Raw genomic sequence first — 23,115 nt, 5'->3', positions numbered from 1 at the left:
GCTCGCCTGGGCTTCTACTAAATTCCCACCAAAACACATTAGAACAAGTCGATTTACAAACGTCTCTGCTACAATAGGTTGAAATAGAATGTTAGATTGCAGAATTGAATTATTAATACACAACAACATATCAATAATTGTCTGAGAGGAATCGCACCTTATAGTGAGGGAAGGTGAGGTCCATTTCAACTGCAAGTACGGTTTCTTGTCCCATACACAGCCAAAAAGATTTAACTCACTTGTTGAGCATTTTTCATCTCTTCCTATGTTTATTACTCTGCTTGCACCCCTGACTTTTAGCAGCCCGTTTTTATTATTGTGTCTTCTGAAAGGACAATATTATAGAAATGAAACAGCTTGTATAGTGGTATAGGTTTACTATCTACTGAAAATTAGTCAAAACACAGTCATTATTGTCTAAGTAGCTATAATATAGATAATCTGCTTCAGTCAAACATGGCGGAGGTGGCGCCATGATTTGGGGCTACATGGGTGCTGCTGGCACCGGGGAGCTGTGGTTAATTAAAGGAAGCATAACTCCTAACATGTATTGTGACACTCTGAAGCAGAGCATGATCCCCTCTCTTGGTAAACTGGACCGCATGGTCGTTTTCTGGAATGATAAGGACTCCAAACACACCTCCGAGATGACAGTTGCTTTGCTGAGGGAGCTGAAGATGAAAGTGATTGAGTATATTTAGGGTGGTGGACCACCAGTATATTTGAGGTGATGGACCGAGTGGACCAATCAGTCTTGAAGCAGTTTTTTACAGAGTGTTTGCCTTGCTATATGCACAGTAAGTGCCACTAATTAGAAGTGTCTTGATGAATGACACTGATATGTGTTTAGCTCATGAACACTTTGTGACGCCTCAGGCCTCTGAGTGGGCCTGCTGGGCATTAGGCCGCTTGGTGCTGAGCTTTGAGCTTCCAGGATGCTGTGAAACAATGTGAGAAGCACTTTCTTCACATTCAGACACACGCGTAATGAGAAAATACTCTTAATCTGCCTCACACAGACACACACACACACACACACCGACCCAGACACATTTCTGCTGGCCAAAGGTTTCTGGGTGAAAGCATATTGCGGAAGAAGCAGTTTAAGGAGTGGCAATTATAGTTTTGGACAACGTCATTGATTTGAACTCCTGATTAGAGGCAAGGTGACAGAGGTGCATATGTGTGTGTAGGGGGAGATGCAGTCGTACAAACACTCACACACATCCATAGACACACGGCCATAGTCTCCATCGGTCATGGGAATGCCTTAGAATGGCTTAAAGTCTTCTCTTCTTTTCTTTCCTTCCTTCTCTCGACACACATGAGTGAAATATTGATGTCTGCCAAACACTGTGGTTAGAGCCTCTGGTGGTTGTTTATGTTTCTAGGAACAAGTCCCACACAGGTAACAGACTATCAGTTGAGATGCACATTTACAGTATATAATTGAAGTTTTACATTATATTGGGGAAAAAAAACATGTCTTAAGTCTTAAGTGTTTATTCATTACCTTGCATTTCACAGAATGCAATATAAGTTGTTAATATGATGGTAGTGTGGTAGTACCTGCAACGTGACATTAGTTTTATGCAAATTGTGACATCAGCATGCCTGTGCATTTGTCAAGCTCTAATATAACATGCGCACATATTGTTCAAGAATATTAAACAGCGGACTTCTATTGTCTTGAATTAATGCTTCTCCCCACAGCATTCATGTCCCGCTACAGGAATGTAATACGTGCACGTGTACACGCTCTGCAGCGCTTCCATGGTGTTAGCCTTTTGCATATCATATTAATATGAAATGATAATTGTTTGTATTTGCATACTCACCTGCAGTAGAGACGCCCGACATGGATGTATCTTATAATCAATGCAGTCGCTCCTCCCCTCATTTATTCATGATAACCGCCACCTTGCATAATAGAAATGACCAGAAGGACTCAAAATAAACAAACGTAGCAATAATTGATCGTGCCTCCAAACAGTTAAGGATAGTGTTAGGACATGTTATTAAGTGATGACACAAGTAAACGCACACACAGTGCATTTGTGGTTCATTCATCTGAGCTGACTTTTATTTGAGAGTCGTCAACAGACTGCACAGTCCCACCAAATTGTCTCCATTCAAACGGACTCAAGAAGTCCTTTCTTTTATGTTGGCCAAAAGGTTGTTTTTCCAATCAATTTGCAGCCACACTTTACTGCTGGCCACACTCGATAAAAATGTCAGCTAAATGCTTCTTAGTAAATAGAATTACCAGGGAACACTCAAACACTTTGTCTCCGATACCTGTTTCATTGAGAGCCTGATGAAGTCTGCGATATCTGCCGTGTTACACCATTCATTTAGGGATGTGCGTGTGTGTGTGTGTGTGTGTGTGTGTAGTCAGGCAAAGCTAGGCTCTACAAGTTTGTTGTCAGATTGTAATTGAGTAAGCCCAGTTCGAATGCATCTCCATCAGTGCTCCCTATCAGCGTGAGCGTGCACAGTGGATAGCAGCCTCTAATCCACCAGCCGTTACTAATGCGCCAGGAGGAATGCCAGGTTGACTTCCAGGTATGTCTTTTCAAAGGCTCACTTCTGTTTGTCATTTTGATATGGAGCTTATTAAATGGTGACATACAGTACAGTGTCAGCTTTGGGCATAAAGTTCTAATTGTGTTTTTAAGAAAAGGATGTTTTGGCTACGGATGCGTCGATCAGGTTTTTATGCCACCGATACCAATCACATAGTTTAAGTGTAAAATTTTAAATAAAAGCTTATTTCAACCCAAACAAAGCGAATATGTTTGTTTCACCAGAACATTAACAAAATGCTGGTATCCACAACTCACATTTTGTGTTTTAGAATGTATTTCTTTCTAGTGTTCACACATTATTAACTGAAAACTTGAATGCAAAGCAGGCTTGCAGGCGCCTCGTGGTCGTGGGGGGCTCCCTGGCGCCATGTTGGTAACCCCTCGGCTTTATCATATGAAAGGGGAACCATAATATTTAGACAAAAACATATTTGACTTGCTTTTTCAAAATCAGTTGTGGCGGAATCTCATCACAAACACTACTAAACATGTCGAAACGGTGGCGAAAAACCTTGGAAACTCCTCTGTTACGGAGCGTGAATGGAAGCTAGCAGGGTTAGCTTAGTATAGCAGTGTGCTTGTGCAGCTGCATCTGTGTGCGTGTGTGTGTGTGTGTGTGCGTGTGTGTGCGCGTGTGTGGGTGTGTGTATGCGCGACTCAGGCTGAATAAGAGCATTGTCACCGTGTTGTGTTTTATCGCTTTAATGTAAGGGCCTTTTTACAATGCTCACTGACAACGTGCAGGTTCTGAGTGAACACCCAGCTTGTATCAACCGTTAATTTCCATTCTCAATACACACAACAAACTTCCGGCCTTCAAAATAAGAGCGCCCTTTGTCACATTTGTCAAATTGTGTATACAAATTAAGTGTGTCATAAAAATTTCTTACGTAAATAACGTGATTGGAATTACATGTGTGACTACAATATCTGCTGAGGCTGACATCCCATTAGAAAAGTTAGCCAGGCTACATCCATTTCTCAATTAAGGATAAAATGGGCCAATGATGTATTGCATCAGTCAATGGAAGGATTTTTGCATTTAATTACTGGACATTTTATTCGGTAACCCAAATGGCACACACCCTATGATGGTAAAATAAGTGGAAAAGGTTAAAAAAAAAAAAAAACGGAATTGTAAAAAATTTAAACGGAATTTGCGAAAAAATGAAACAGATTTCATAGGGCCCTACGAGATTTTGTTAAAAAAAAAAGTCATATATTCCAAATCACACCACAAATTAATCTATAACCATGTCAAATGATTAGTCCTACCCTAATAGTATTTTGCATGCCCATTTTTTATTGGATTAGCAACTTTACTCACAGTGGTTTGTTACAAAAGCCAAACAATATTGTCGGTCAAACTGTGTATACTTACTTTGGTTGCATATTTCAATTTTTAATGATTTGATAATGATATTTTCATAACCATATTCAATTCCACAAATTAATGTTTGTAACAAAAGCTTATTATTTTTATTTTAAAAAAAAAAGGATCGGATCAGAAAGACTAGAAAAAGATCGGATTAGATCGGAAGCCAAAATATGTGGATCGGGACATCCCTAGTGTCCACATTAACTGAATCAGGGTGCAATATACCAAACCAAACTGTACTTGTGTTTGGGGATATGTTTATTTCGATGTACGATGCACCCGTGGACTAATTGATACACTGCATATATTAGAGTAGAGGCTGCTATTTCAGGAAATATGGTAATAATGTATTATATATCTGTCCTGGGTCATGTGCAGCAAAGCAATTGTGTTCTAATTGTGTTAATTTGTGTGAAACCAAAACGATAACGGTCAACCCTAACTTTGATAGTAAGTGAGTATGCAGTTGAATATACAGTAAGTCTCCTTACTTAATGTAACTTACTGTGTATAATATTCCTCTTCCCTTTTCACCTTCTTCTTAGCACTCCTTGTTGGGACTTCTCTTACTATTGGAATAAGTATTGTGGATAAGCCATAAAAAGCATACAAGTGTTAATTCTTAGGTATGCTGTCTTGAAATAGGCTTTGAAAAGTGACTAAGCGACTGTGTGTGTGCGTGAGTGTGTGTGTGTGTGTGTGTGTGTGTGTGTGTGTGTTGCAAACATGTCCTCTATGTCCCTCCATTGTTCCCCACACTTTGTTTTTCCTCTCAAAAAGTCACAGCTTGATAAGGTGCTGTGCACTGTAAAAATTACGCCTTGTTTATACTTATTTATTTCCTCTTGACAGTTTAATTATTTCTGGGCCCCATTGGAGGAAACCATATAAAAACTTGCGGTGTTCTTACAGATTCTAATTAGGAATGCAGGGAAATTAAAACATAGTTGTTTCGAAATGCTGTCATTTTTTTCCACAGCCTCATCTTGGAATTATGTCTCAATCAGCACAAGCGGAAATAATTACTTGTATACCTTCTAACTGCCAGCATTTACCAAATGGCAAAGCAATTTACAGCCATCATGGCCCAAGAAGCAATCATTGGGCCAACGATAAATTCACAGGCTGACGGTCTGGAGCGCAACATTGAAAGGAGAGGTTATTGTGGAGAATTAGAGATGGAGATAAAGGAGAAAGGTCTGCCTTTCTGCTTCTTTTACTCTCCTCTTCTCCTTGATCATTTCAATTTGTTTTATTTTTTTCCTACGTCCCCACTTATAACAAGTAAAACCACCGCACCAAGAAACACACACACACATTAAATAGAAGCAGTGTGACGATTAAGTGATTATTTCCACACACACCATTAAACCCAGTCATTGCCGGCAAAAACACATAGACCAAAGCCCACACAGAGACATGAGCATTTGCACCGCATGCACTTAAAGCACCCACATGCATACAGGCTCAAAAGTAATTAATCACACACGTCATTAGACACCAAAACAGATGAAGTGGAGTGTGATTATGTTCTGTGTGTCTTGCAAACTGCTCTTTATGCTCACACATCTAGAATAACAAATGGACTGCATTTGACCATTTTTACGATGAATATTGGGTAACACATTGTACCGTGCTCTAGTGTATCTTTACTGGCCACTTTTTGCCAGTTTTAACTGCATTAAATATCATTTTCCATATTGTCGTCCGTGTTCTGTCAACACTGTGCAGCTAAACGACGATTGAAGTTCTTTTTTACGAATATGACCAAAATAGTGACATATACTTCCTCCACAAAGCACCCTGCACCATGAGACTCACACGATGAGACGATTGCAGTGCAGTTCAGTTGCAGCCTTGGATGTTGAACGTTATTTTTTGAGGCAATAATGGAAAATAATGGTTTCATTTTGCACCTGAAAACTTCAGCTTGAGAAAAATAAAGAATAAAAACATTTTCAAACCTGCAAAGCTACCTTGAGTTATGTTTGAAGTAGGGCTGTCAAAAATAACACGTAACGGCGGTGACTAATGTATTTCATTAATTATGTTACAATTTTTAGTTTCATTAACGCATGCGCATCTTGTCAAGCCACATCTCTCTTTTATGACGACACCCTGAGCCACTACAGCGGTCCCACAGAGACACACAGTCTGCCACACACACATCAACAGCAGTGCAATTCCAACGTAATATGTATCTCCAATTCACAAACACGACTCTCGTCAGCTCGCCCTGGGAACGACACTACCCCAATATCATGAGACGGCAGTGAGGTGCGTTCACTGACACCCTGAAAATCACGATGTCTTTATTTTGCATGTATGTGTGGTCTGAATAACCAGAAAGACAAAGAAAATCTTTCACTAACGTAACTTACTGCGGAAGTGTAATTTGCTGCATTTAAGTATGCTCGGAATTCCCAGAAAATACATCTACACTCAAAATATGTGAATTAAACTTAAGTTATGTGGTGTCTTTGAACGCAACCCTTTGTGGCTCATAATACTGCAACTGGTTAAAGTGTGATAGACGTTTGGTATCTTTTTACTTGATTAAAGTTTTCAGTTCATTTGGAGCTGTTAATAGATAGAATATGTATAGTTGTATCCTGTCATTTATCTTTCTGTTCATAAAATACAGCGAAAATGGGCACATTTCACACACAGTGGGAAGTAGTGATTAATCATGATTAAATAATTTGAAAGCTGATTAATTTCATTTAAATTTGCGATCATTTGACAGCCCTAGTTTGAAGACAAAATGAACAGATTTGCAGGTCCTGCGATGATCCGGTCTGGGAGGTGAGGATGAAACTCTACAAAATACGCTCCAGAAAATAAAACGTTTCGAAAACTCATGTTCTAAAGCCATTATTGGTGGTCCCCTGTTTGCGGCAAGTTTCACCGTTGAGTTAATTATTAATTTTATGTTTAGTTACCTGCGTGCGGCAGAGTAATACGAAGGCGGATGAATACATTGGCAGACTGGCGGAGCAGTGTCGCCAACTTGCCGACTTTGTCACTAAATCTTTTTTTCGTTTTAGTTAACTATTTAACTCTAAAAACTCAAACCTCTATTATGTTTCCCATGCTAGTGACACTCAGACTCATCTGGTGGCAGCGCTTGAAAGTGAAAGTCAAATTGGACATTGTGAGATGCTGAGTGGAGAAATCAACATTGGCTACATGCCCAGTCAAGCTGCCGAAATGCGGCGACCGTCAGGAAGGATAAAGTTGGTATTCTTGAACATGTGAAAGGATTTTCTCAAGTGAAATGGACAGTGATAACAGCGTCAGCAGCGTAGTGCTCTCATTATTGACACGTCCTTCTCCCAGTCAGCCTGTCTCGTCCTCCTTTTAACACCCCCCCCAGTGTAAAAGACAACCACACTGATGAAAGTAAGGAATTGTTCTCTTTTTTTTATGACTGCTTCTTTTAATTATTGTCTTCAGTCTTTTTATTAGTGTTTTATGTCTTTCACAACTTGAGGTGTTAATTTAGGCATAATCATCTAACTTAGGTAGAAAGTTGTGACTCTAGAAACGGAACTCGTACAAAACCCAAGAACTACCTGTACTTAGGACTTTTGCAGATGACACGCACATGAAGTAAGTGTTCACCCTGTCATTCAACAGCATGTGCAAGTGTCTCCAAATCGTTCACAGGTACTGTATACAGGTATTTAGCTGTCACACAGGTACTGTACACAGGTATTTAGCTGTCACACACAGATCTAACGAACTCCTGGAGACTTTTTTTTTGTTTTTTGTTTTTTTCAAAGCTCCTTCACAAGTCTGAGAGCCACCAGGTTTTTCACATATCACTGGATGCTTTGCTAACTTTCCTGAATCATGAAAAAGTGTGTAGAGCTCTGCATGCAGTGAAATGATCAATCATTTCTATGGCTCAACTTAGACTTGCAATAAAGTCACCTAGATTCAAAACTAGGCAAGAGGCCTTAAATCTGGTTTTGAAAGTGATAATATGTCACTAATGTAATTTAAATGGTGCTATTTTTATTGGTGCTTAGACTAGTACATGCAATTCTTTCTGCACTCATCATGCACACGCATACCGCCGGTGTGTTGCGGATGCTGGCTGTTAGTGACCATAATCCAGAGCGCCCTCTGTTGGCTATTAGTGAATTACAGTCTCTCTGTCCCTAGTCTCCTTCCCCCTCTTTTTTGCTTTCCTTTAATTTTGTGTTGTGTTCTACAGCAAGGCCACAGGACAGGACTTGTCAATGTAATGTTGTTTATATGACGGCCAGACATTCATCAATGTGTGGCACTGTGGTCAGGTGCTTAAGTGACCGGCTCTTTGAATTTGTTGAATACTGTTTTGACCCAGTCGCACCCCTGTGTGAACTTTCTGTGGCCTATTGAGTGGTGTGATTGATGACACTATGAGTTGCAATGGATAATTCTCCTGCAGCTCACACACATACACACACACACACACACACACACACACACACACACACACACACATGCAATAACAGAAGAGTGAGAGGTCTGTTTTAACAGTAGACTTCATATTTCATTCATTGCTGCCTGTTATTACATATAATACAGAATTTCCATCATTTTTCATGTTGTTGTGTTATACAATAAAATGACAGCACACATGTACACACACACGCCAACACAGCACATGTTTATTTCCCAGGCTTTTATAGTGATAGGCTTGTGTTTTATGAGCTTTACCAGTGAAAGAGCAAGAGAAGTGGCCTAAAGGGGTCACTGTCAACATGCACACTGATTGAGACAATCAATAGTCAGGGTAAGGGTGGGGGAGGTGAAGATGGGGGTCACAGAGGGGATAGAGCACCAGGGGAAAATGATAGAATGGGTCTGGGTTGTTCAAAACAAGCTGTTTAATTGGTGGATGCTGTGAAAAGAAAGGATCGGAATAGAGCACGTACAGTAGTTGTGTGATTGCTTCTCAGTGCACCTGTTACCGGTCAGGTGGATTGTCTTTGTGTTTACATTATGCAGTGAATCATTTTTAAAAAGACATAACTTGATAAAATGATGTCGACTCTGAGCAGTTGGCAGTCATGCTTAATGTGTTTTGCTTGCAGCCCGTCATTCGTTTTGTGTGGTTAAGCTTTTGTCACTGATTCATGTTAGTATATAATTATTTTGCGCATAACGGCATATCATCGATTACACCATATTTTCCATTTTAGAATAGGATGAAATCATATGGTTTCAAAATGTATTGTTTTCAGCGAAATATTGCGTTTGTGTGTTTACCCGCGCGAGCATGTATGTTTGTGAGGTTTTGGTAAAGCATTTGTTTGCTCAGTAGTGACGGCAGCATTGATTCACACTCATCTTTGTCGATGCTTATAAGTCCCTGGATACATCATAACTCTGTGTGTGAGTGTGTGCTTGCTTGTGTACATGAACCTCACAGCAAGTGTGTGTACAATTTATTTTGACTCAACACATCGGATTATGTTTATGCAAAGGACCTTAAATGAAGTTTAAAGTGAGATCGTCCTTATATTCCCTGCCATGCGTTGAATGTTGACAGGCTAGGTTTTCCTTATGTAAAAATACCGTGATAGTTAAAATAATAATATTTAAAAAATTAATAAATAGTGGCCTACAACTCAAGTGACAAAAAACAATCTGTTGTAGAGAAACCAGGACTTTCACGTTTGAGCATGACAAGAATCCAAATCAACAAAAGAATGGTTCAGCCAGAAGAAAATTTAAAATGATTATATGGTCCAACCAGGGCTCAGACATAAATCCAATAGAACATTCTGTGGGGTGTCCTAAAGGGGCCTCTGCACCAGTGACGACAGATTTGGAGCACTTTTGTACGGAAAAGTTGGTCTCCTACCCCAAAAGACTGAATGATTTCATTCAAGCAAAAGGTGCTTCAACCAACTTTTGCAACATAACGTTTATGTATTGTTTTTTGTTGCATTACATCGAATTGTTTCCCTTTTACAATGAATTGTCCAGGTTGTGTGCCACACAATGTTAGGGTTTTCTTATCTGCTGTAGGTGTTTTAGTTGCATCAGTTGCACCGCATACAGAATGTACTGTGTGCAGCATGGCTGTATCTGCTATGTCATTGTAAGAACTTTGACCAGCAAAGGCCTTCTCTGTTCTCATCTCAATGTTTTCCCGTACAGATTCTTCATGTTATCTTAGTATCAACACATGCAACATCACATTCAGATTTTTTTTATCAGTTTTAAAACAATGCTTGCATGCTAAATATGTGACTCCATATTTCAGTTTTCCGAAAGAGAAATCAGTCTACACACGCACGCACGCATTTACATCAAAGCAACTGGTTTGAGGAAACGTTTTATTATCTGCTCTCCTCCAAAGCTGCTAATCACATCCACTTTCTTTCATCTTTGCGTCCCCTCCCTACCCGTTCTTTCTTGGAATCTTGTGGAGCAGAAATGTCAGATTTATAGAAACCGAGAGAGTTAAAGATGTGTTTTTGTCCTCATACGTTCTCCTCAGATGCTCTTTTCTCTTCCCCCTTTCCTCTCATCCCAGTTCTGCTGGAGAGTCCCCACTTGCAAAAAGTGTACGAAATTACAGAATACCGCCACTCACAATACAGCCTGCAAGGGCAGGCAAGAAGGCGAGCTAGGAGACAAGACTCAAGAAGCAGCAGGGAATACACGTGCAAATCATTCTGAAACAACGGGCCTTGGAATTGCTTTAATCTTGTGTTTTACTGCTGTCATGGTCTCTAGTGTGATCAGATTCAGCCTACGCCTTTTTGATTGTGTCCTTCATCACTAAATAAGATGTTTGTTCCAAGTACTTGTTAAAATGCCTTGGCGAAAGACTCGATGTCTTGCTGAAATCTTTCCCTCACCTGTCTCTTCCTCCTCTCTCTTCCCTTGCATCGCTCTTTGTCTGGTCCCTCCCTCTCCACCTGCTCTCCTTCCTAGCTCCTCTCGCCGCCCTCCCCTCCTGTCCCCGCCCCCGTCCCCACCCCTCCCCGCAACCATTGGCCGAGGGTCCACCAATGGCGGCCGCTCCGGCAGCCATGAGGGACTACATATGCAAAAAAAGCCTCTACTGCTTAATATTCATGAGCTGCATTTGAGTCTTTAAGTCGTTGATTAGGACAGCGGCACAGCTTTCTGTCCCAACTGCCTGCCTGACTGGCTGACTTTGTGTGTGTCTGTCGCACCCTCCTCTTTCTCACTGGCCATACACACACAAACACACACACACACACACACACACTTTCTCACATCCACGCAGAGCAGATCAGTGCAGGCAGGCAGCGCTCAGCCCGCTAAATTGTGTTGCTCCCTCCAAGTGGAAGCAAGGACCAAGAGACTGGAGAAAGAAGAGGACACATTTTGAAACTTTTCAACATTTTTTCCACAAAACACTTGTGTCTGTTTTTTTCTCTGGAGGAGGTTGACATGACAATGAGCCGTTATCGCCGATGGATTTGGTAGGACACCCGCTCTCCGAGTGTTTTTTAATGCACTCTGAACAAGAGTAGGTAAATTTTACCTTTTATTCTAATTTGTCATTGTGTTCCGTTGGGCGTGGGAGTGTGCATGGTGTGCAGGTCAAGGTTGTTTCTGCTGTCAGGTAGTGTGTGTGTGTGTGTGTGTGTGTGTGTGTGTGTATGTCTGTGTGTTTGTGTGTGTAGAAGCAGCAGCAACTCATTATGGACATCACACCTGAGACACTTCCACACGCACAAGTTTTTGACTTTGTCTGCATGTTCATCCAAGCGGAGCATCAACAAGGTAGCTGGGGCGCTGAGGTTACACGCCTCACACTCACAGATAAGTGGCGGGGACAAGGGCCCATAAGTGAGAGGATGAAAAGAGGGGAAGTGCGCTCTTAAATGCCAGAGGAGGTAGAATTTCAGACGGCCGACTCAGCGTGTGGCCCTGCACAGGAATTAGACACACGCACACACACTTTGACACCAACATGCTAAATGAATTGCCCCTTTTGCTGCTCATTTTAGGTCAATGTGATGAAGACCTGTAAGTGGATATTAGTGTGTGTGTGTGCATCATCCCTTGAATATTTTTTACATGAATACAAAGCAACCTTGGCTTTTTTCATGCAGAAGCAGTAGAAAGCTGTTGTTGGAGTGATGGGTGTGATGCATGAGGTGTGTGCATGCAATCACTGTGACCATCGCCAAGAAAATGCTATGATACAACAAGTGTTTTTTTCAGTATAAACTTAAATTCAGCCACACAGAATCACATCCTCTGTTTAAATGTCTTTACAACAGGAAGTTCAGTGTGTAGAAGATAAAAAAATTGGAGGCCAAAGTTGCATTCACTGATCTGCCTCTGAGGATGTGTTTAAGTGAAAACAGAAACACTGGGAAAGTTCATACACAAGCTTCCATTTCTGATCATGCCTTTAAAAAAAACCCTTTTTTCTGGATTGTTAGAAAATATCTTTATGGATTGCATGTGATTAATTGATTTGTGTGTGTGTGTGCGTGTGTGTGTGTGATGATGATGATTTGAAGGATTTAAATAACGACTTGAAAAATGTGCAGTAAAGCCAGTGTAATGTCACAAATTAGTATTTTACAATTAATCTGACACAAAAACATTAATATTTTTTCCTGAAACAAAAAAACATTGTTTACATTTTGCTTTTAAAAAGAAAGGCAGTTTGGGTCCGTCTGCTGATCTTTCAGATGCAAACCAGTGTGACTAGTTTGGAAAGCGGCCACAGTAACATTGAAGTTTCAGCACTTTCCTTCAGCTTTCATTCAATGGACGGGTGAAGAATGGTGCAAATAAGTTGCATTGTGACATTTTAGAACAGATGTTTTGTGTAAAATAAGACATGAGCCTAATTGTGCTTTTACAATTTTAGCAACTCGGTCTGTCCTATCACCATCCCTCCATGCTTCCTTCCATCCATCCATGTTCTCCCCCCGCTTCTTAGGCTTCCCCTGCTATGCTCTCAGGCACTCCTTTCTAACACCAATTAAAGTATTAAGAATCATGATGATGATGATGATACTGATATTAATAAAAATAATAACATCAACAAGTCCCGCTTACGCTATTAACATAATTACACTCCCCCTTTGCCATCATATACATACTATTAGCATATCATTAAAGTATATTGTCCTAGATGACTTTGAGGAATTTCTTGTTGTTTTATTTTGTAGGCATGCGTGTGCTAAAAGACGGCGGCCGTGCATGCAAACCGTGGATTCAGTGATCGCAAAGCACAAGATAACAGAAGGACTCAATTATTTTCTCTTAAGATTTGCATGGAGAATTGTATGCTTTACTTAACAAACATTTCTTATGTGGATTCATCGCACTGGGCGCAAAGATGGCAGAGTTCTATCAAGCCATCAAATGATGACGGTGAGACGCCACAGACAGCGCTGCAGTTTGAATCTGTTTGAGACTAATTGTTTTCATTTGTTTTAGCAGCAAAAACTGAGCCAGCATTTCAAAATTAGGATGGATGACCATGACGGGAATAATCATCAGAATTTTTTTTCACCTGCAGTTCAATTTCAAATCTTAGCTGTGTAGAATGTTTAAAATACAAAATAAAGGTGTGTGACAATTTAAGCGTGCTTTTAAAAAGTGTGTGCGTTTGCTTGTGATAAAAAGTGTGATTAACATCATGTATAGATTTTTGTAAACTTTAAAACACTGACGTTTTTAGCATTTATATTGTCATTGCTTGTTTTGGCTTTTTCTTTTTTATTTCCAATCCATTCCTGATTCCATAAGGAAAAGCGAGCACTAGGGACAGACAGAGAGATGAAGCTGAGCGGTAGGAGGGAAAGGAGGGAGAAGGGGGGTTGACCAAAGAGAGATTGCGTAAATTAAAATCCTTTTAATCTCCTTATAAAATCATTTACTTAATTCATCTGTCAGGGCATGTCAATATGTGCCACGCTGATTTGTTGCCTGTGTGCTTGTGTGTGTGTACACGCATGTGTGCTTGTGTGTGTGACCTGCACGGCTGGCCTCTGAGGTGTCCCTCTTTTTGTGTGTCCGTTCGCCTGTCCCTCTGTCCCGATGGCATTTGTTATCTGTCAGGTTTGTCCTCGCCTAAACTCACTGACACACACACATACACACACACATACAAGCGGGGGGCCTGGCTCCTGTGTGAAGGGTCCGAGCATTCCGGCAGTAATTTAGTCCTGTAAAAAGGGAGGGAGGGTGCAAGGGATGCAAAAGAGTGGCACAGAGAGGAATAGGTGGGAAGAAGGAAGACGAGGGTGGGGGTGGCTGCTTTTGTCTGACACCCCTGCTCTTAGTGGTCTGCGGGACGCATGAGCGCACACATGGCTGCACACACACACACGCACGCACGCACGCACGCACGCATCCTAGAACATGCTCTGCAGCCTTTTTCATCTTAAAAAAGTCACACATTGTCTTTAGTGACACATGTTATGTGAATTTGACTGATTTCCAGTCCAATCAATCAGTGTGTGTGTGTGTGTGTGTGTGTGTGTGTGTGTGTGTCATGGGTCAATGGCGGCCTTGATGTGTTGAAAGAGCAGTACGAGGGGACCGTACCAGCTGTGACACATACTCACCGCATTTGGCCGCCACGCCGCAGCCAAGCGGCGTGTGTGTGTGTGTGTGTGATTGAATGCCAAAGAGATGATTGAAAGAACAGAGAGAGAGAGAGAGAGAGATAGTAAAGAGAGGGGCAATCCTGCTCATCCCACCCCCTTCTTGTATCCCACTCCCCTTCTTTTCTTTTCCACATTTGCCCCATTCTGCAGCGACGGTTCATGTGGGCGATCCATACATCAGAGTGCATTCATTATTATCACTTGCTATCAAATCATTTGTGGTTCCACTGCTTACCAACACATATTGACCTCATTTCAGATGTGGCAGATTCAAGTCATGTGGGAGAAAATAGGTTTTTCATCGTAAGAGTGATCAATTTCAATCTGGAGTCCTATATATACTTAGTTATCTCCAGCACGGAGGGGATATTTCACATAGCAGGACTACGCTAAAGCAACACGAGGCACTTGCTGTAAAAGCAGGCGTTTTCCAGCATTTCGTTGCTGTTCCGTCTAAACAGCACCGACATCGGGATTTCTGAGGTAGCATCGATGCTGTAGCGCCTGTATATAAGGGTTCTCTGCAGTGCCAGGGCCGGGGTGTGATGTTTAACGATCACTTCTGCCGCCCTGTTGTGTTGGAAGCAATTGTCGCTGTCTGACAAGTGTTGTACACGTCACACCAGACACAGGCGCTGACGTCGTAATACATCGAATTATCTGATTGAGGGATGGAACGTTGTTGTGTGAAAGCGCGAGCACCATTGCGGTAATATCCCGCTTTAGCGGTGAGTCTGTGTAAGAGGAGTAAATGCAGGATCTACTTGTTACGGCTTTTGCAGGCTTTCTATGGGAATCTTTCCTTTTTGTTTTTGTAGAAATAGCAAAAGAAGTGCAGTTTTGGAAACATATTCCTTCCTTCCTTTAGCAGCTACGCACTAAAATTTGTTGGAAGGATGTGCAAGACGAAGGCCTGCAACCCCCACGCCAGACTCAGCAATGTGTCGTTGCTGTTTTAGCACCCCATCATTGGTTCCCTGTGTGATCTAGTGCATGCTCCACTAAGTGAAAATGTAATTCCTCTTCAGGGATCATTTTTTTTTTTTCTCAGGTAGCAATACATACGCCCCATGCAGGAAGTGTGTAGCGGCCCATGCTCAGTGAGTGTTAGACAATGTAAATTATTCGCTTAATAGGTCAAATTTGGTGTTGAATTTTAAAAATCAAGCCATCAGTGTGTGATGCCATGTGTGCGTGTGTGTGTGTCATGTGGTGCTCATGGCTTCTAACAGTGGCCCTAATGGAAGGAGACAGCATAGACTGGCCCACAATAGAACAAATTTAGATGGAGAAGTGGCGTGTGTGCGTGCGTGTGTGTGTGTGACAGGAGAAACAAGAAGGAAGGTCCTGCTTTTTTGGCCCCACCTCATATGATTCAGTTGTTAGGCTTTGTGCGTAAAGAAAAGGTGTAGTGCACAGGGGTGGAGAGCGAAAGAAATGGATGGCCGTGCCACCTGCAGACTGACAGTGAAATATTCCTCCACTCATCCTCCCATCATGCTTCATGTGGCAGACCACGCCACATATGCACATCTCTTTCTTCTGTCTCTCACGTTGCACCTTTCCTCACTTCTATCAAAATGCATGTGAAGCGGTGCGTTGTTCAGCAGTACACATTTTTTGACAACATTTTAAAACGTTAGATTTTACTTAATTAACCAAGTCAATGTTTAAATTCAGTATAAGTCCAGGCTGCATTTTCAGTAGAAAAGTGCTAAAAAAAAAATGTTTTTGACGCATAATTTTACACAAACCTGTAAAATGTATGCTTGAAATGTGGTTGAAGGGTGCATTTACGTGTGATTGTACATGATGCAGATTCAACATCGGGGATCAATTGAGAGTAATCTTGCCGTTTGCCCCGAAGTCATAATTTTTTATATTGCAACATGTTTAAAAGAAGCGTGGCATTCATAGACGACGAGTTGGGTTCGATATCTCCTGTTTAATTAGAAACCAAAATATCAGAGCAAGCGAACAAGCATTTTCTAGCTTCGGAAAGGGAAAAAGCTTCAAATACTCATGCCAAATCGTTTGCATATGCTCTGTATGAATTATCAGCTGCCTTTTAGGCCCATTTGCTTAAATTGCTGACAAAATAATAATGATAAGATGCTGTAAGAGATTGTTAACACTTTGCGCCCGCAGGAGGTCTGTGCCTCATCACAGGTGATCCTCACTTTTGTTTTTCTTCTTCACAGAGGACAATTTATCTCTGCTTTATCCCGTTCTTCCCCCACCATTTACCTCCCAACACGCTCTCCCCCTATCCCTACCTCCCTCCGTCCTCACACTGCAGGCCCCTCCCGTGCGGAGCTGTCACCTTTCTGCACCCGCTCAGTCCCTATTAAGAACGACAGCCCATCTGCCGCCTGCCCCGCTAACAGCTCCCGTTGCTAACGCTAACGTGTACACACATCCGCTCACGCACACACACACACACACACACACACACACACACGCCTACAGCATACTGCATCTAGACCCATCTGCCCTGATGCAGACATGAGACCAACATAGTCACACACACACGTCTGTATAGGAACACTGTATGTTCTTTATGGTCATTTTACATGATCACACATGAGGATTTTAATTGAAAAGGCACAAAAACATAGCAGCTGGGTTATTTTGCAGGTTTGGGCGTATACGTAAAACAGTGCAGTGACGCACTTTAAAAAAAAAACGCCGCCCCAACACTCAGTGTTCACAGGCTGCAAAGTCAGGGCATGAAGGTTAGCACACATTGTTTAATTACAGGCATCACCTCAAAGAAAGCAAGATGAAAAGCTCAGAAAAGTAATTTTTTGGCTATGTGTTTTTTGTTTTTTTTTTTGTATGAACTCCCTAAAAAAAATACACACGCCCCTAACATGCAGAATTTGCTTTTTATATCACAAATCAAGTCACTAAACACCCACCCTTTTCTTGTAAAGCAAAACATTATAGTTTTGGACTATTTACAGTTTTGTATGAACTCCCTAAATTCCTAAAGACCTATTAACAGTCACTAGTTTTAAGAAACCACCCAGGAATCAAATTTCCTGTCATTACAGTGTATTAACTCCTTAAACGCTCCCTCTTTCATTTGATCTTTTTATGGCGCATTACATTCACAAAAGTCATCCATAAGCAGCCAGCATTTTTAAGAGACCCCCCCACGACCTCCCCACATATTACAGTGCACCGGTTTGTGTATTAACTCCCTAAACTACTCTACCTATGTAGAACTTCTGGTATCTTTTTATGGCCTTTAAGGTCATCTGTAAGCACCTAACTTCTTCAAGTAACCAAAAAAAACATGTCCATTTTAATGATTTTTTTTTTTTCTTGTATGAACTCCCTAAACGCCTCCAACAGGCACAGATGGTATGAGACTCTTTTATTTTACTCTCTTTTTCTCACAAAGTCATCAATAAACACCCAACTTTTAACTTTTTAACCCAAAAAACATTTTCATTTTTCTACAAATTACAGCTAATTATTTTTTTAGTATGTACTCCCTAAACTCCTCCTCCAAGCACATGCAGAACTAAGGCTATTAGGCTCCTTTATCTTTTTATGGCACATTACTTTCACACAACTCACCTAAACATCCAACTTTTTTAAGCAACCCCATATGACAGTGCGTTGTTTTGTATGAACTCCCGCAACGCCTCTGTCTTTTATTGGGTGTATTGGTAGCAAATATTGACACAGTATAGACATTTTGCTGAATGTTTGCACTGGAAAGTCTGACTGTTCAATATCATTTGGAAATTAGCGTTAAAAATCAGAACACTGAAAGACGGCCTTCATTTCCTCAATATTTATTACGTTGAATCTTAGTGTTTAATGTTCTGATGGGTTTTTGTGGATTTGCAAGTCACATGTGTCTTGATGACATCACACTGTCTAGCAGGGCAATTAAGTGTGTGTGTGTGTGTGGTTGGGGGTGGTCCACGTGCAGTGTGTGGTGGCATTTGTTTCCTTCAGGGGTAGGTGCCTTTTGCATTAGTAAGAATGGCAACTGTCTCATCAATCACTACATCCCCATGTCTCTCTCTCTCTCTCTTTCTCTCTCTCTCTCTCTCTCTCTCTCTCTCTCTCTCTCCCCCCCCCCCCCCCCCCCCCCCCCCCCCCCCCCCACACACACACACACACACACACACACACACACACTGCCATGGTCACTCTAGTCACAGATGGGCCAGCAACACATGAGCGAGTCACCGAGCAACACACCCGCACACGTATGCAGGCAGTCTCGGCTGGAATAGTTTGTGTAGAATTACTGTTCACATTCACTTTGTACACATTGTGGAAGCTTAATTTAATCTGTGCAATACTTCATCATAAGAATTTCATAGAATACAGTCATGGAAAAATGATTCAACCACTTTTGTTTCTTCAGTTTCTTGTTCTTTTTAATGCTTGATACAACTAAAGGTGTCTTTGTTTCAACAAATCTAACAATGACAAAAAAAATGGCTTATAAGAGTTACATTTTTTGGTAGTACGATGCTATAGGTGTAAGAAATGATGTGATTTTGGTTATTATCAAGAAAACCATGGAAGTTGCTAGATATCAGCTCTTAAATTCAACTCTTGCGAGCTATATTTGTTATCATCTTTATATTTGTCCAAACAAATGTACCTTTAGTTGTACCAGGCATTAAAATGGATCAGTAAACTGAAAAAAAAAGGGTGGTCTCATCATTTTTTCCATGACTGTACATCTAAAAACATTTAGGAATGTAGAAAAAAAGCCTACGTTTAAACAAAAAGTACAAATAATTGGTAAAGGAGTTCAAACCAAGCACATAATACTGGACGTGCCAACGTCGGCGATGACGCCAGGGGAGGAAAAAAAGTACTATTAAGTGTTTTCTGTCTATATCGCATCGTGACAGGGCAAGCAAAGCCAATAAGAGTGTGTGCAGCTAGCTAGATATCGATTGGTCCTATTCAACAGAGTGGAACTAAAACCAACAAATTACACAGCCCGACCCCTCCACCTCTCACTCTACACATGGAAAGAGAAAGAGGAGGGTAGTGTTAGCAGTCACAACATTAGGAACACCCGCACCATCGAAAGCAGTGCTCCTCAATTACTTTCAGTCATGCCCCCCCCCCCAATGGACAGAAATTATTTCACCCCACCCCCAGAATTGAAATACAATTTATTTATTTGTCTGTACAAACCACCATATGAGTTGCTGGCACCGGCATTCTGCATAAAATCACCTGATTATCAATTTCTCAATTTATATCATTTAAAGAAGAGTGCTCGGTCCGTGTGATTCTCAAAACAGAGAAAAACGTGCAAATCATTCACGCCGGTCTTTCCTCATTTCCTACCGTATTCATGGTAAACCCAATGGCTATGTAATCTTCGCCATATCCTCCGTCAGCTCTGCACAACGATGCTCCTGTGTACTTCTTCTCCTTGGTTGTTCAAGCATGAATAACACGCATGCATGAAGACACTGATACTGAAAGCGCCCCCTGCCTCTCCTCCTTACCCTGACACCTCACCCCGGGGTCAAGCCCCAATATTTTGACAAGCGCAAATCTAATGAGACACATTAGAATGTTAACGATATGTTTACTAGGGTAGTGGTATCAAACTGGACTGCATCATACTGAGAGCTGTTTCTACTGTCTTGGTGATCTTGTTTAGCGCATGACTGCATCCAAATTTTAGAAACAACTCTCATAATGATTTAGTGCAGTTCTGCATCACTGCAAACCAAAATAATACACATCAGCATTATTATCTTTGTAAAGGCAGAATTTTTGATATAGCTCCTGCACTGGATTTTATTCAATTGTGCATGTGTGCATAATGCAATATTCCATTTGTGTACACCATTTTTTTATTGCATTTTTAAAATTTATTTTAGGTTTCATTTTCTTCCAACAATGTGCCGCGGGCCAATAAAAACAAGCTGCCCGCCGCACTTGGACACCCCTGGTATAGACTGTTGTCCATAAGTTTGTGACACATCCTGCTGTTTACTGAAAGTATTCGCACAAGATGTACAATTAATATTATCATGCACATTCTCAAAGTATACGTGCATTAATTCATTCATTTTTTATGCCGCTTAGTCCACATTAGGGCTGCAGGGGCATGCTGGAGTCTATCCCAGATGACTTTGGGCAAGAGACAGGGTACACCCTAGATCGGTCATTTATATGTGCATTCATATGCAATTGCACACATCATTACTGGAGTAACAAGTTGCACTTTTCAGTCATGTTTGTATTTTCACTATTAATTCTAACAAATGTTGCTTACCATTTACAGGCTATTTACTTTTGATAGCATTTTCTTGTTTTCACAACGCATCACTTTTTATCAATTCATGTTATTTTTTTTGCAATAGAGAATTTGGGTTGCATTGACTGCAGTGACCTTATCAATCCGGCGCCGGCCTCTCTCCCCCGACACCATGCTGCCTTTGATTTGACACACAGTGTGCCCTCCAGGGCTTTCTGCTTTTTGTTCCCTCCATCTGATGGCGTTGTTCACTAGAATGGGTGTGTGCATGCACATCTTAAAATGTTATAGGACCTAAGCTTCCTGTTAATGACGACCTGTACTGTATGTCAGCAAATAACGTAAAAACACGAATAACAAAGTCGATTTTGGCATACGTAGTTTAAAACTTTGCAGGACATGTGGTGTGTGTGTGAATATGGATCAAGGTCTATCATTAATAACATTTGTTAAGTTATTGTCTAGTACTTGTATTGTACTCAGCTTTTCCATTCTCTTTTTCTTTTATTGCTTTGAGTTACTATTTATAAGCTAATGTTTTTCTCCTGTTCCCCTTGTTGTACTCGCTAATCGGTATTTTCACTCCTTCCAGAATGAACTTATCGAAGGGTCCACTGGTGAACAGCAGCACTGACGACAGCTCCAAGTCAACGTACGGTAAATGCGGCGCTGGCGCCTGGAGGATGCACCAGAGCTACGAGCCGCTGGAGGCCAACCACATGAGAGACCCACATGCCCTCTACAACCCAAGGTAAAGACTCACTGATCTCACTGATTCAGCCACGAAAAGACTTCAGCTTTTATTTTCATTTCAGCCCACTGTGCAAAAGTATTTTTCAGTTGAATGGGATTTTTTGACAGCAGTTGTTTTGTAAATAGTAGGACACATACAATTACGATTACACATAAAAATAAAAACAATTTCAATAAAACTTTGTAGAAGACTGATGCGTGAGCCATGGATGAGCCCATTCGTTTTTGGTGAGGATCTGGATATACAGTCATGTAAAAAAAAAAAATATATATATATATATAGGACTCCCTATGGTGTAACTGTAACTCTTAAGCTGCTGCACACAAAAGAGCGACATTTACTATTTGACCCCATCCGTCAGATTAACTACAATCATGGAAAAAATGATTTGACCAGCCTTGTTTCTTCAGTTTATTGATCCATTTTAATGCATGGTACAACTAAAGGTACATTTGTTTGGACTAATATAATGATGATAACAAATTTAAGAGCTGATATCTAGCAACTTCCATGGTTTTTTTTTATATTAACCAAAATCACATAAGTTCATGTATAGCTATAGCACTGTACTGCCAAAATAATTTATACTTATGAGCTGTTTTTGTTGTCATTGTTATATTTGTCCAAGCAAAAGTACCTTTAGTTATATCAGGCATTAAAATGAACAAGAAACCGAAGAAACAAAGGTGGTCTGATCATTTTTTCTACAGTATGACTGTAGAAATTCCTCACACAGCTCAATGCATATTGCAAGATTTGGTACACACCTTTAGCGAATTGACAAGCACGTGTTTATAAAAATTTGAGCAAGATTGGTTGAAAAACATGGCTGCCATCAAGCAAAACATTACAGGGACAAAGGCAGAAACTCACGTGGGTAGCCTGTGTTCCTGCAACAAATAGTCCAGAAGTGATTGAGCATTTGTCTATTGATTATAACACTTTGAGGATCTGTATTACATGTATGCTATGCATATTTATGGGGGAGCCACAAATGTCATGTAAATGGGGTATAGTGAAGAGTACATCAATCCCTCGTTGATCACAGTTAGTTGGTTCCAGACCCGACTGTAATAAGTGAATTTCCGCGAAGTAGGATGTCTTATTTATAAATGGAATATTTTTGTAGTTAGAGCATGGAAAACCTGTTTAGAACCTTCTCAATGGGGTTTTAACCCTCTCAACATGAAATAACACTTATAGTCAACATTACTCTTGCATTACCCAGTAGAGTTGACATAATAACAGAAAATTAGCCATTTAAGATATTAGTAAGACTTGTGCTACTGTAAATGTGTTCTCGTGCTGGGCAAGATGAGTAGGGAGCACAGGAATTGACGTCGGGGGTTCAAAGTTGAGTTTTTGCTTGGCGTGGATTACGCCTGCAACAATAGCCGCTGTTAGGGATTATTGTGGCCGTTGTGAGATAAATCAAACCTGCAATAAAAATGTGTTCTGGCGATCAAATCTGGTGGTGTCTTACCAAATATTTCAGTAACATTACTGACACC

General features: G+C 40.9%; 1 protein-coding gene across 5 annotated transcripts in view; it reads left to right on the top strand.

Moving 5' to 3' along the window:
• Positions 1-11,109: 11,109 nt before the first annotated feature.
• The window catches only part of esrrga (estrogen-related receptor gamma a), a 96,073-nt gene continuing 84,067 nt past the window's right edge, over positions 11,110-23,115 (top strand). For 4 of the 5 annotated variants that reach the window (XM_054770980.1, XM_054770978.1, XM_054770979.1 and 1 more), the window contains exons 1-2: positions 11,110-11,473; positions 21,443-21,601. In XM_054770980.1, coding sequence (XP_054626955.1) covers positions 11,418-11,473; positions 21,443-21,601 — 215 coding nt within the window. In that variant the 5' untranslated portion in view covers positions 11,110-11,417. Of the gene's footprint in view, positions 11,478-21,442; positions 21,602-23,115 lie in introns of all 5 variants that reach the window. The other variant, XM_054770981.1, reaches the window with a different exon arrangement.

Source organism: Dunckerocampus dactyliophorus, chromosome 3 (assembly GCF_027744805.1).
Source record: "Dunckerocampus dactyliophorus isolate RoL2022-P2 chromosome 3, RoL_Ddac_1.1, whole genome shotgun sequence".
Lineage (NCBI taxonomy): Eukaryota > Metazoa > Chordata > Actinopteri > Syngnathiformes > Syngnathidae > Dunckerocampus > Dunckerocampus dactyliophorus.
This window is presented reverse-complemented; position numbering and strand designations above follow the sequence as displayed.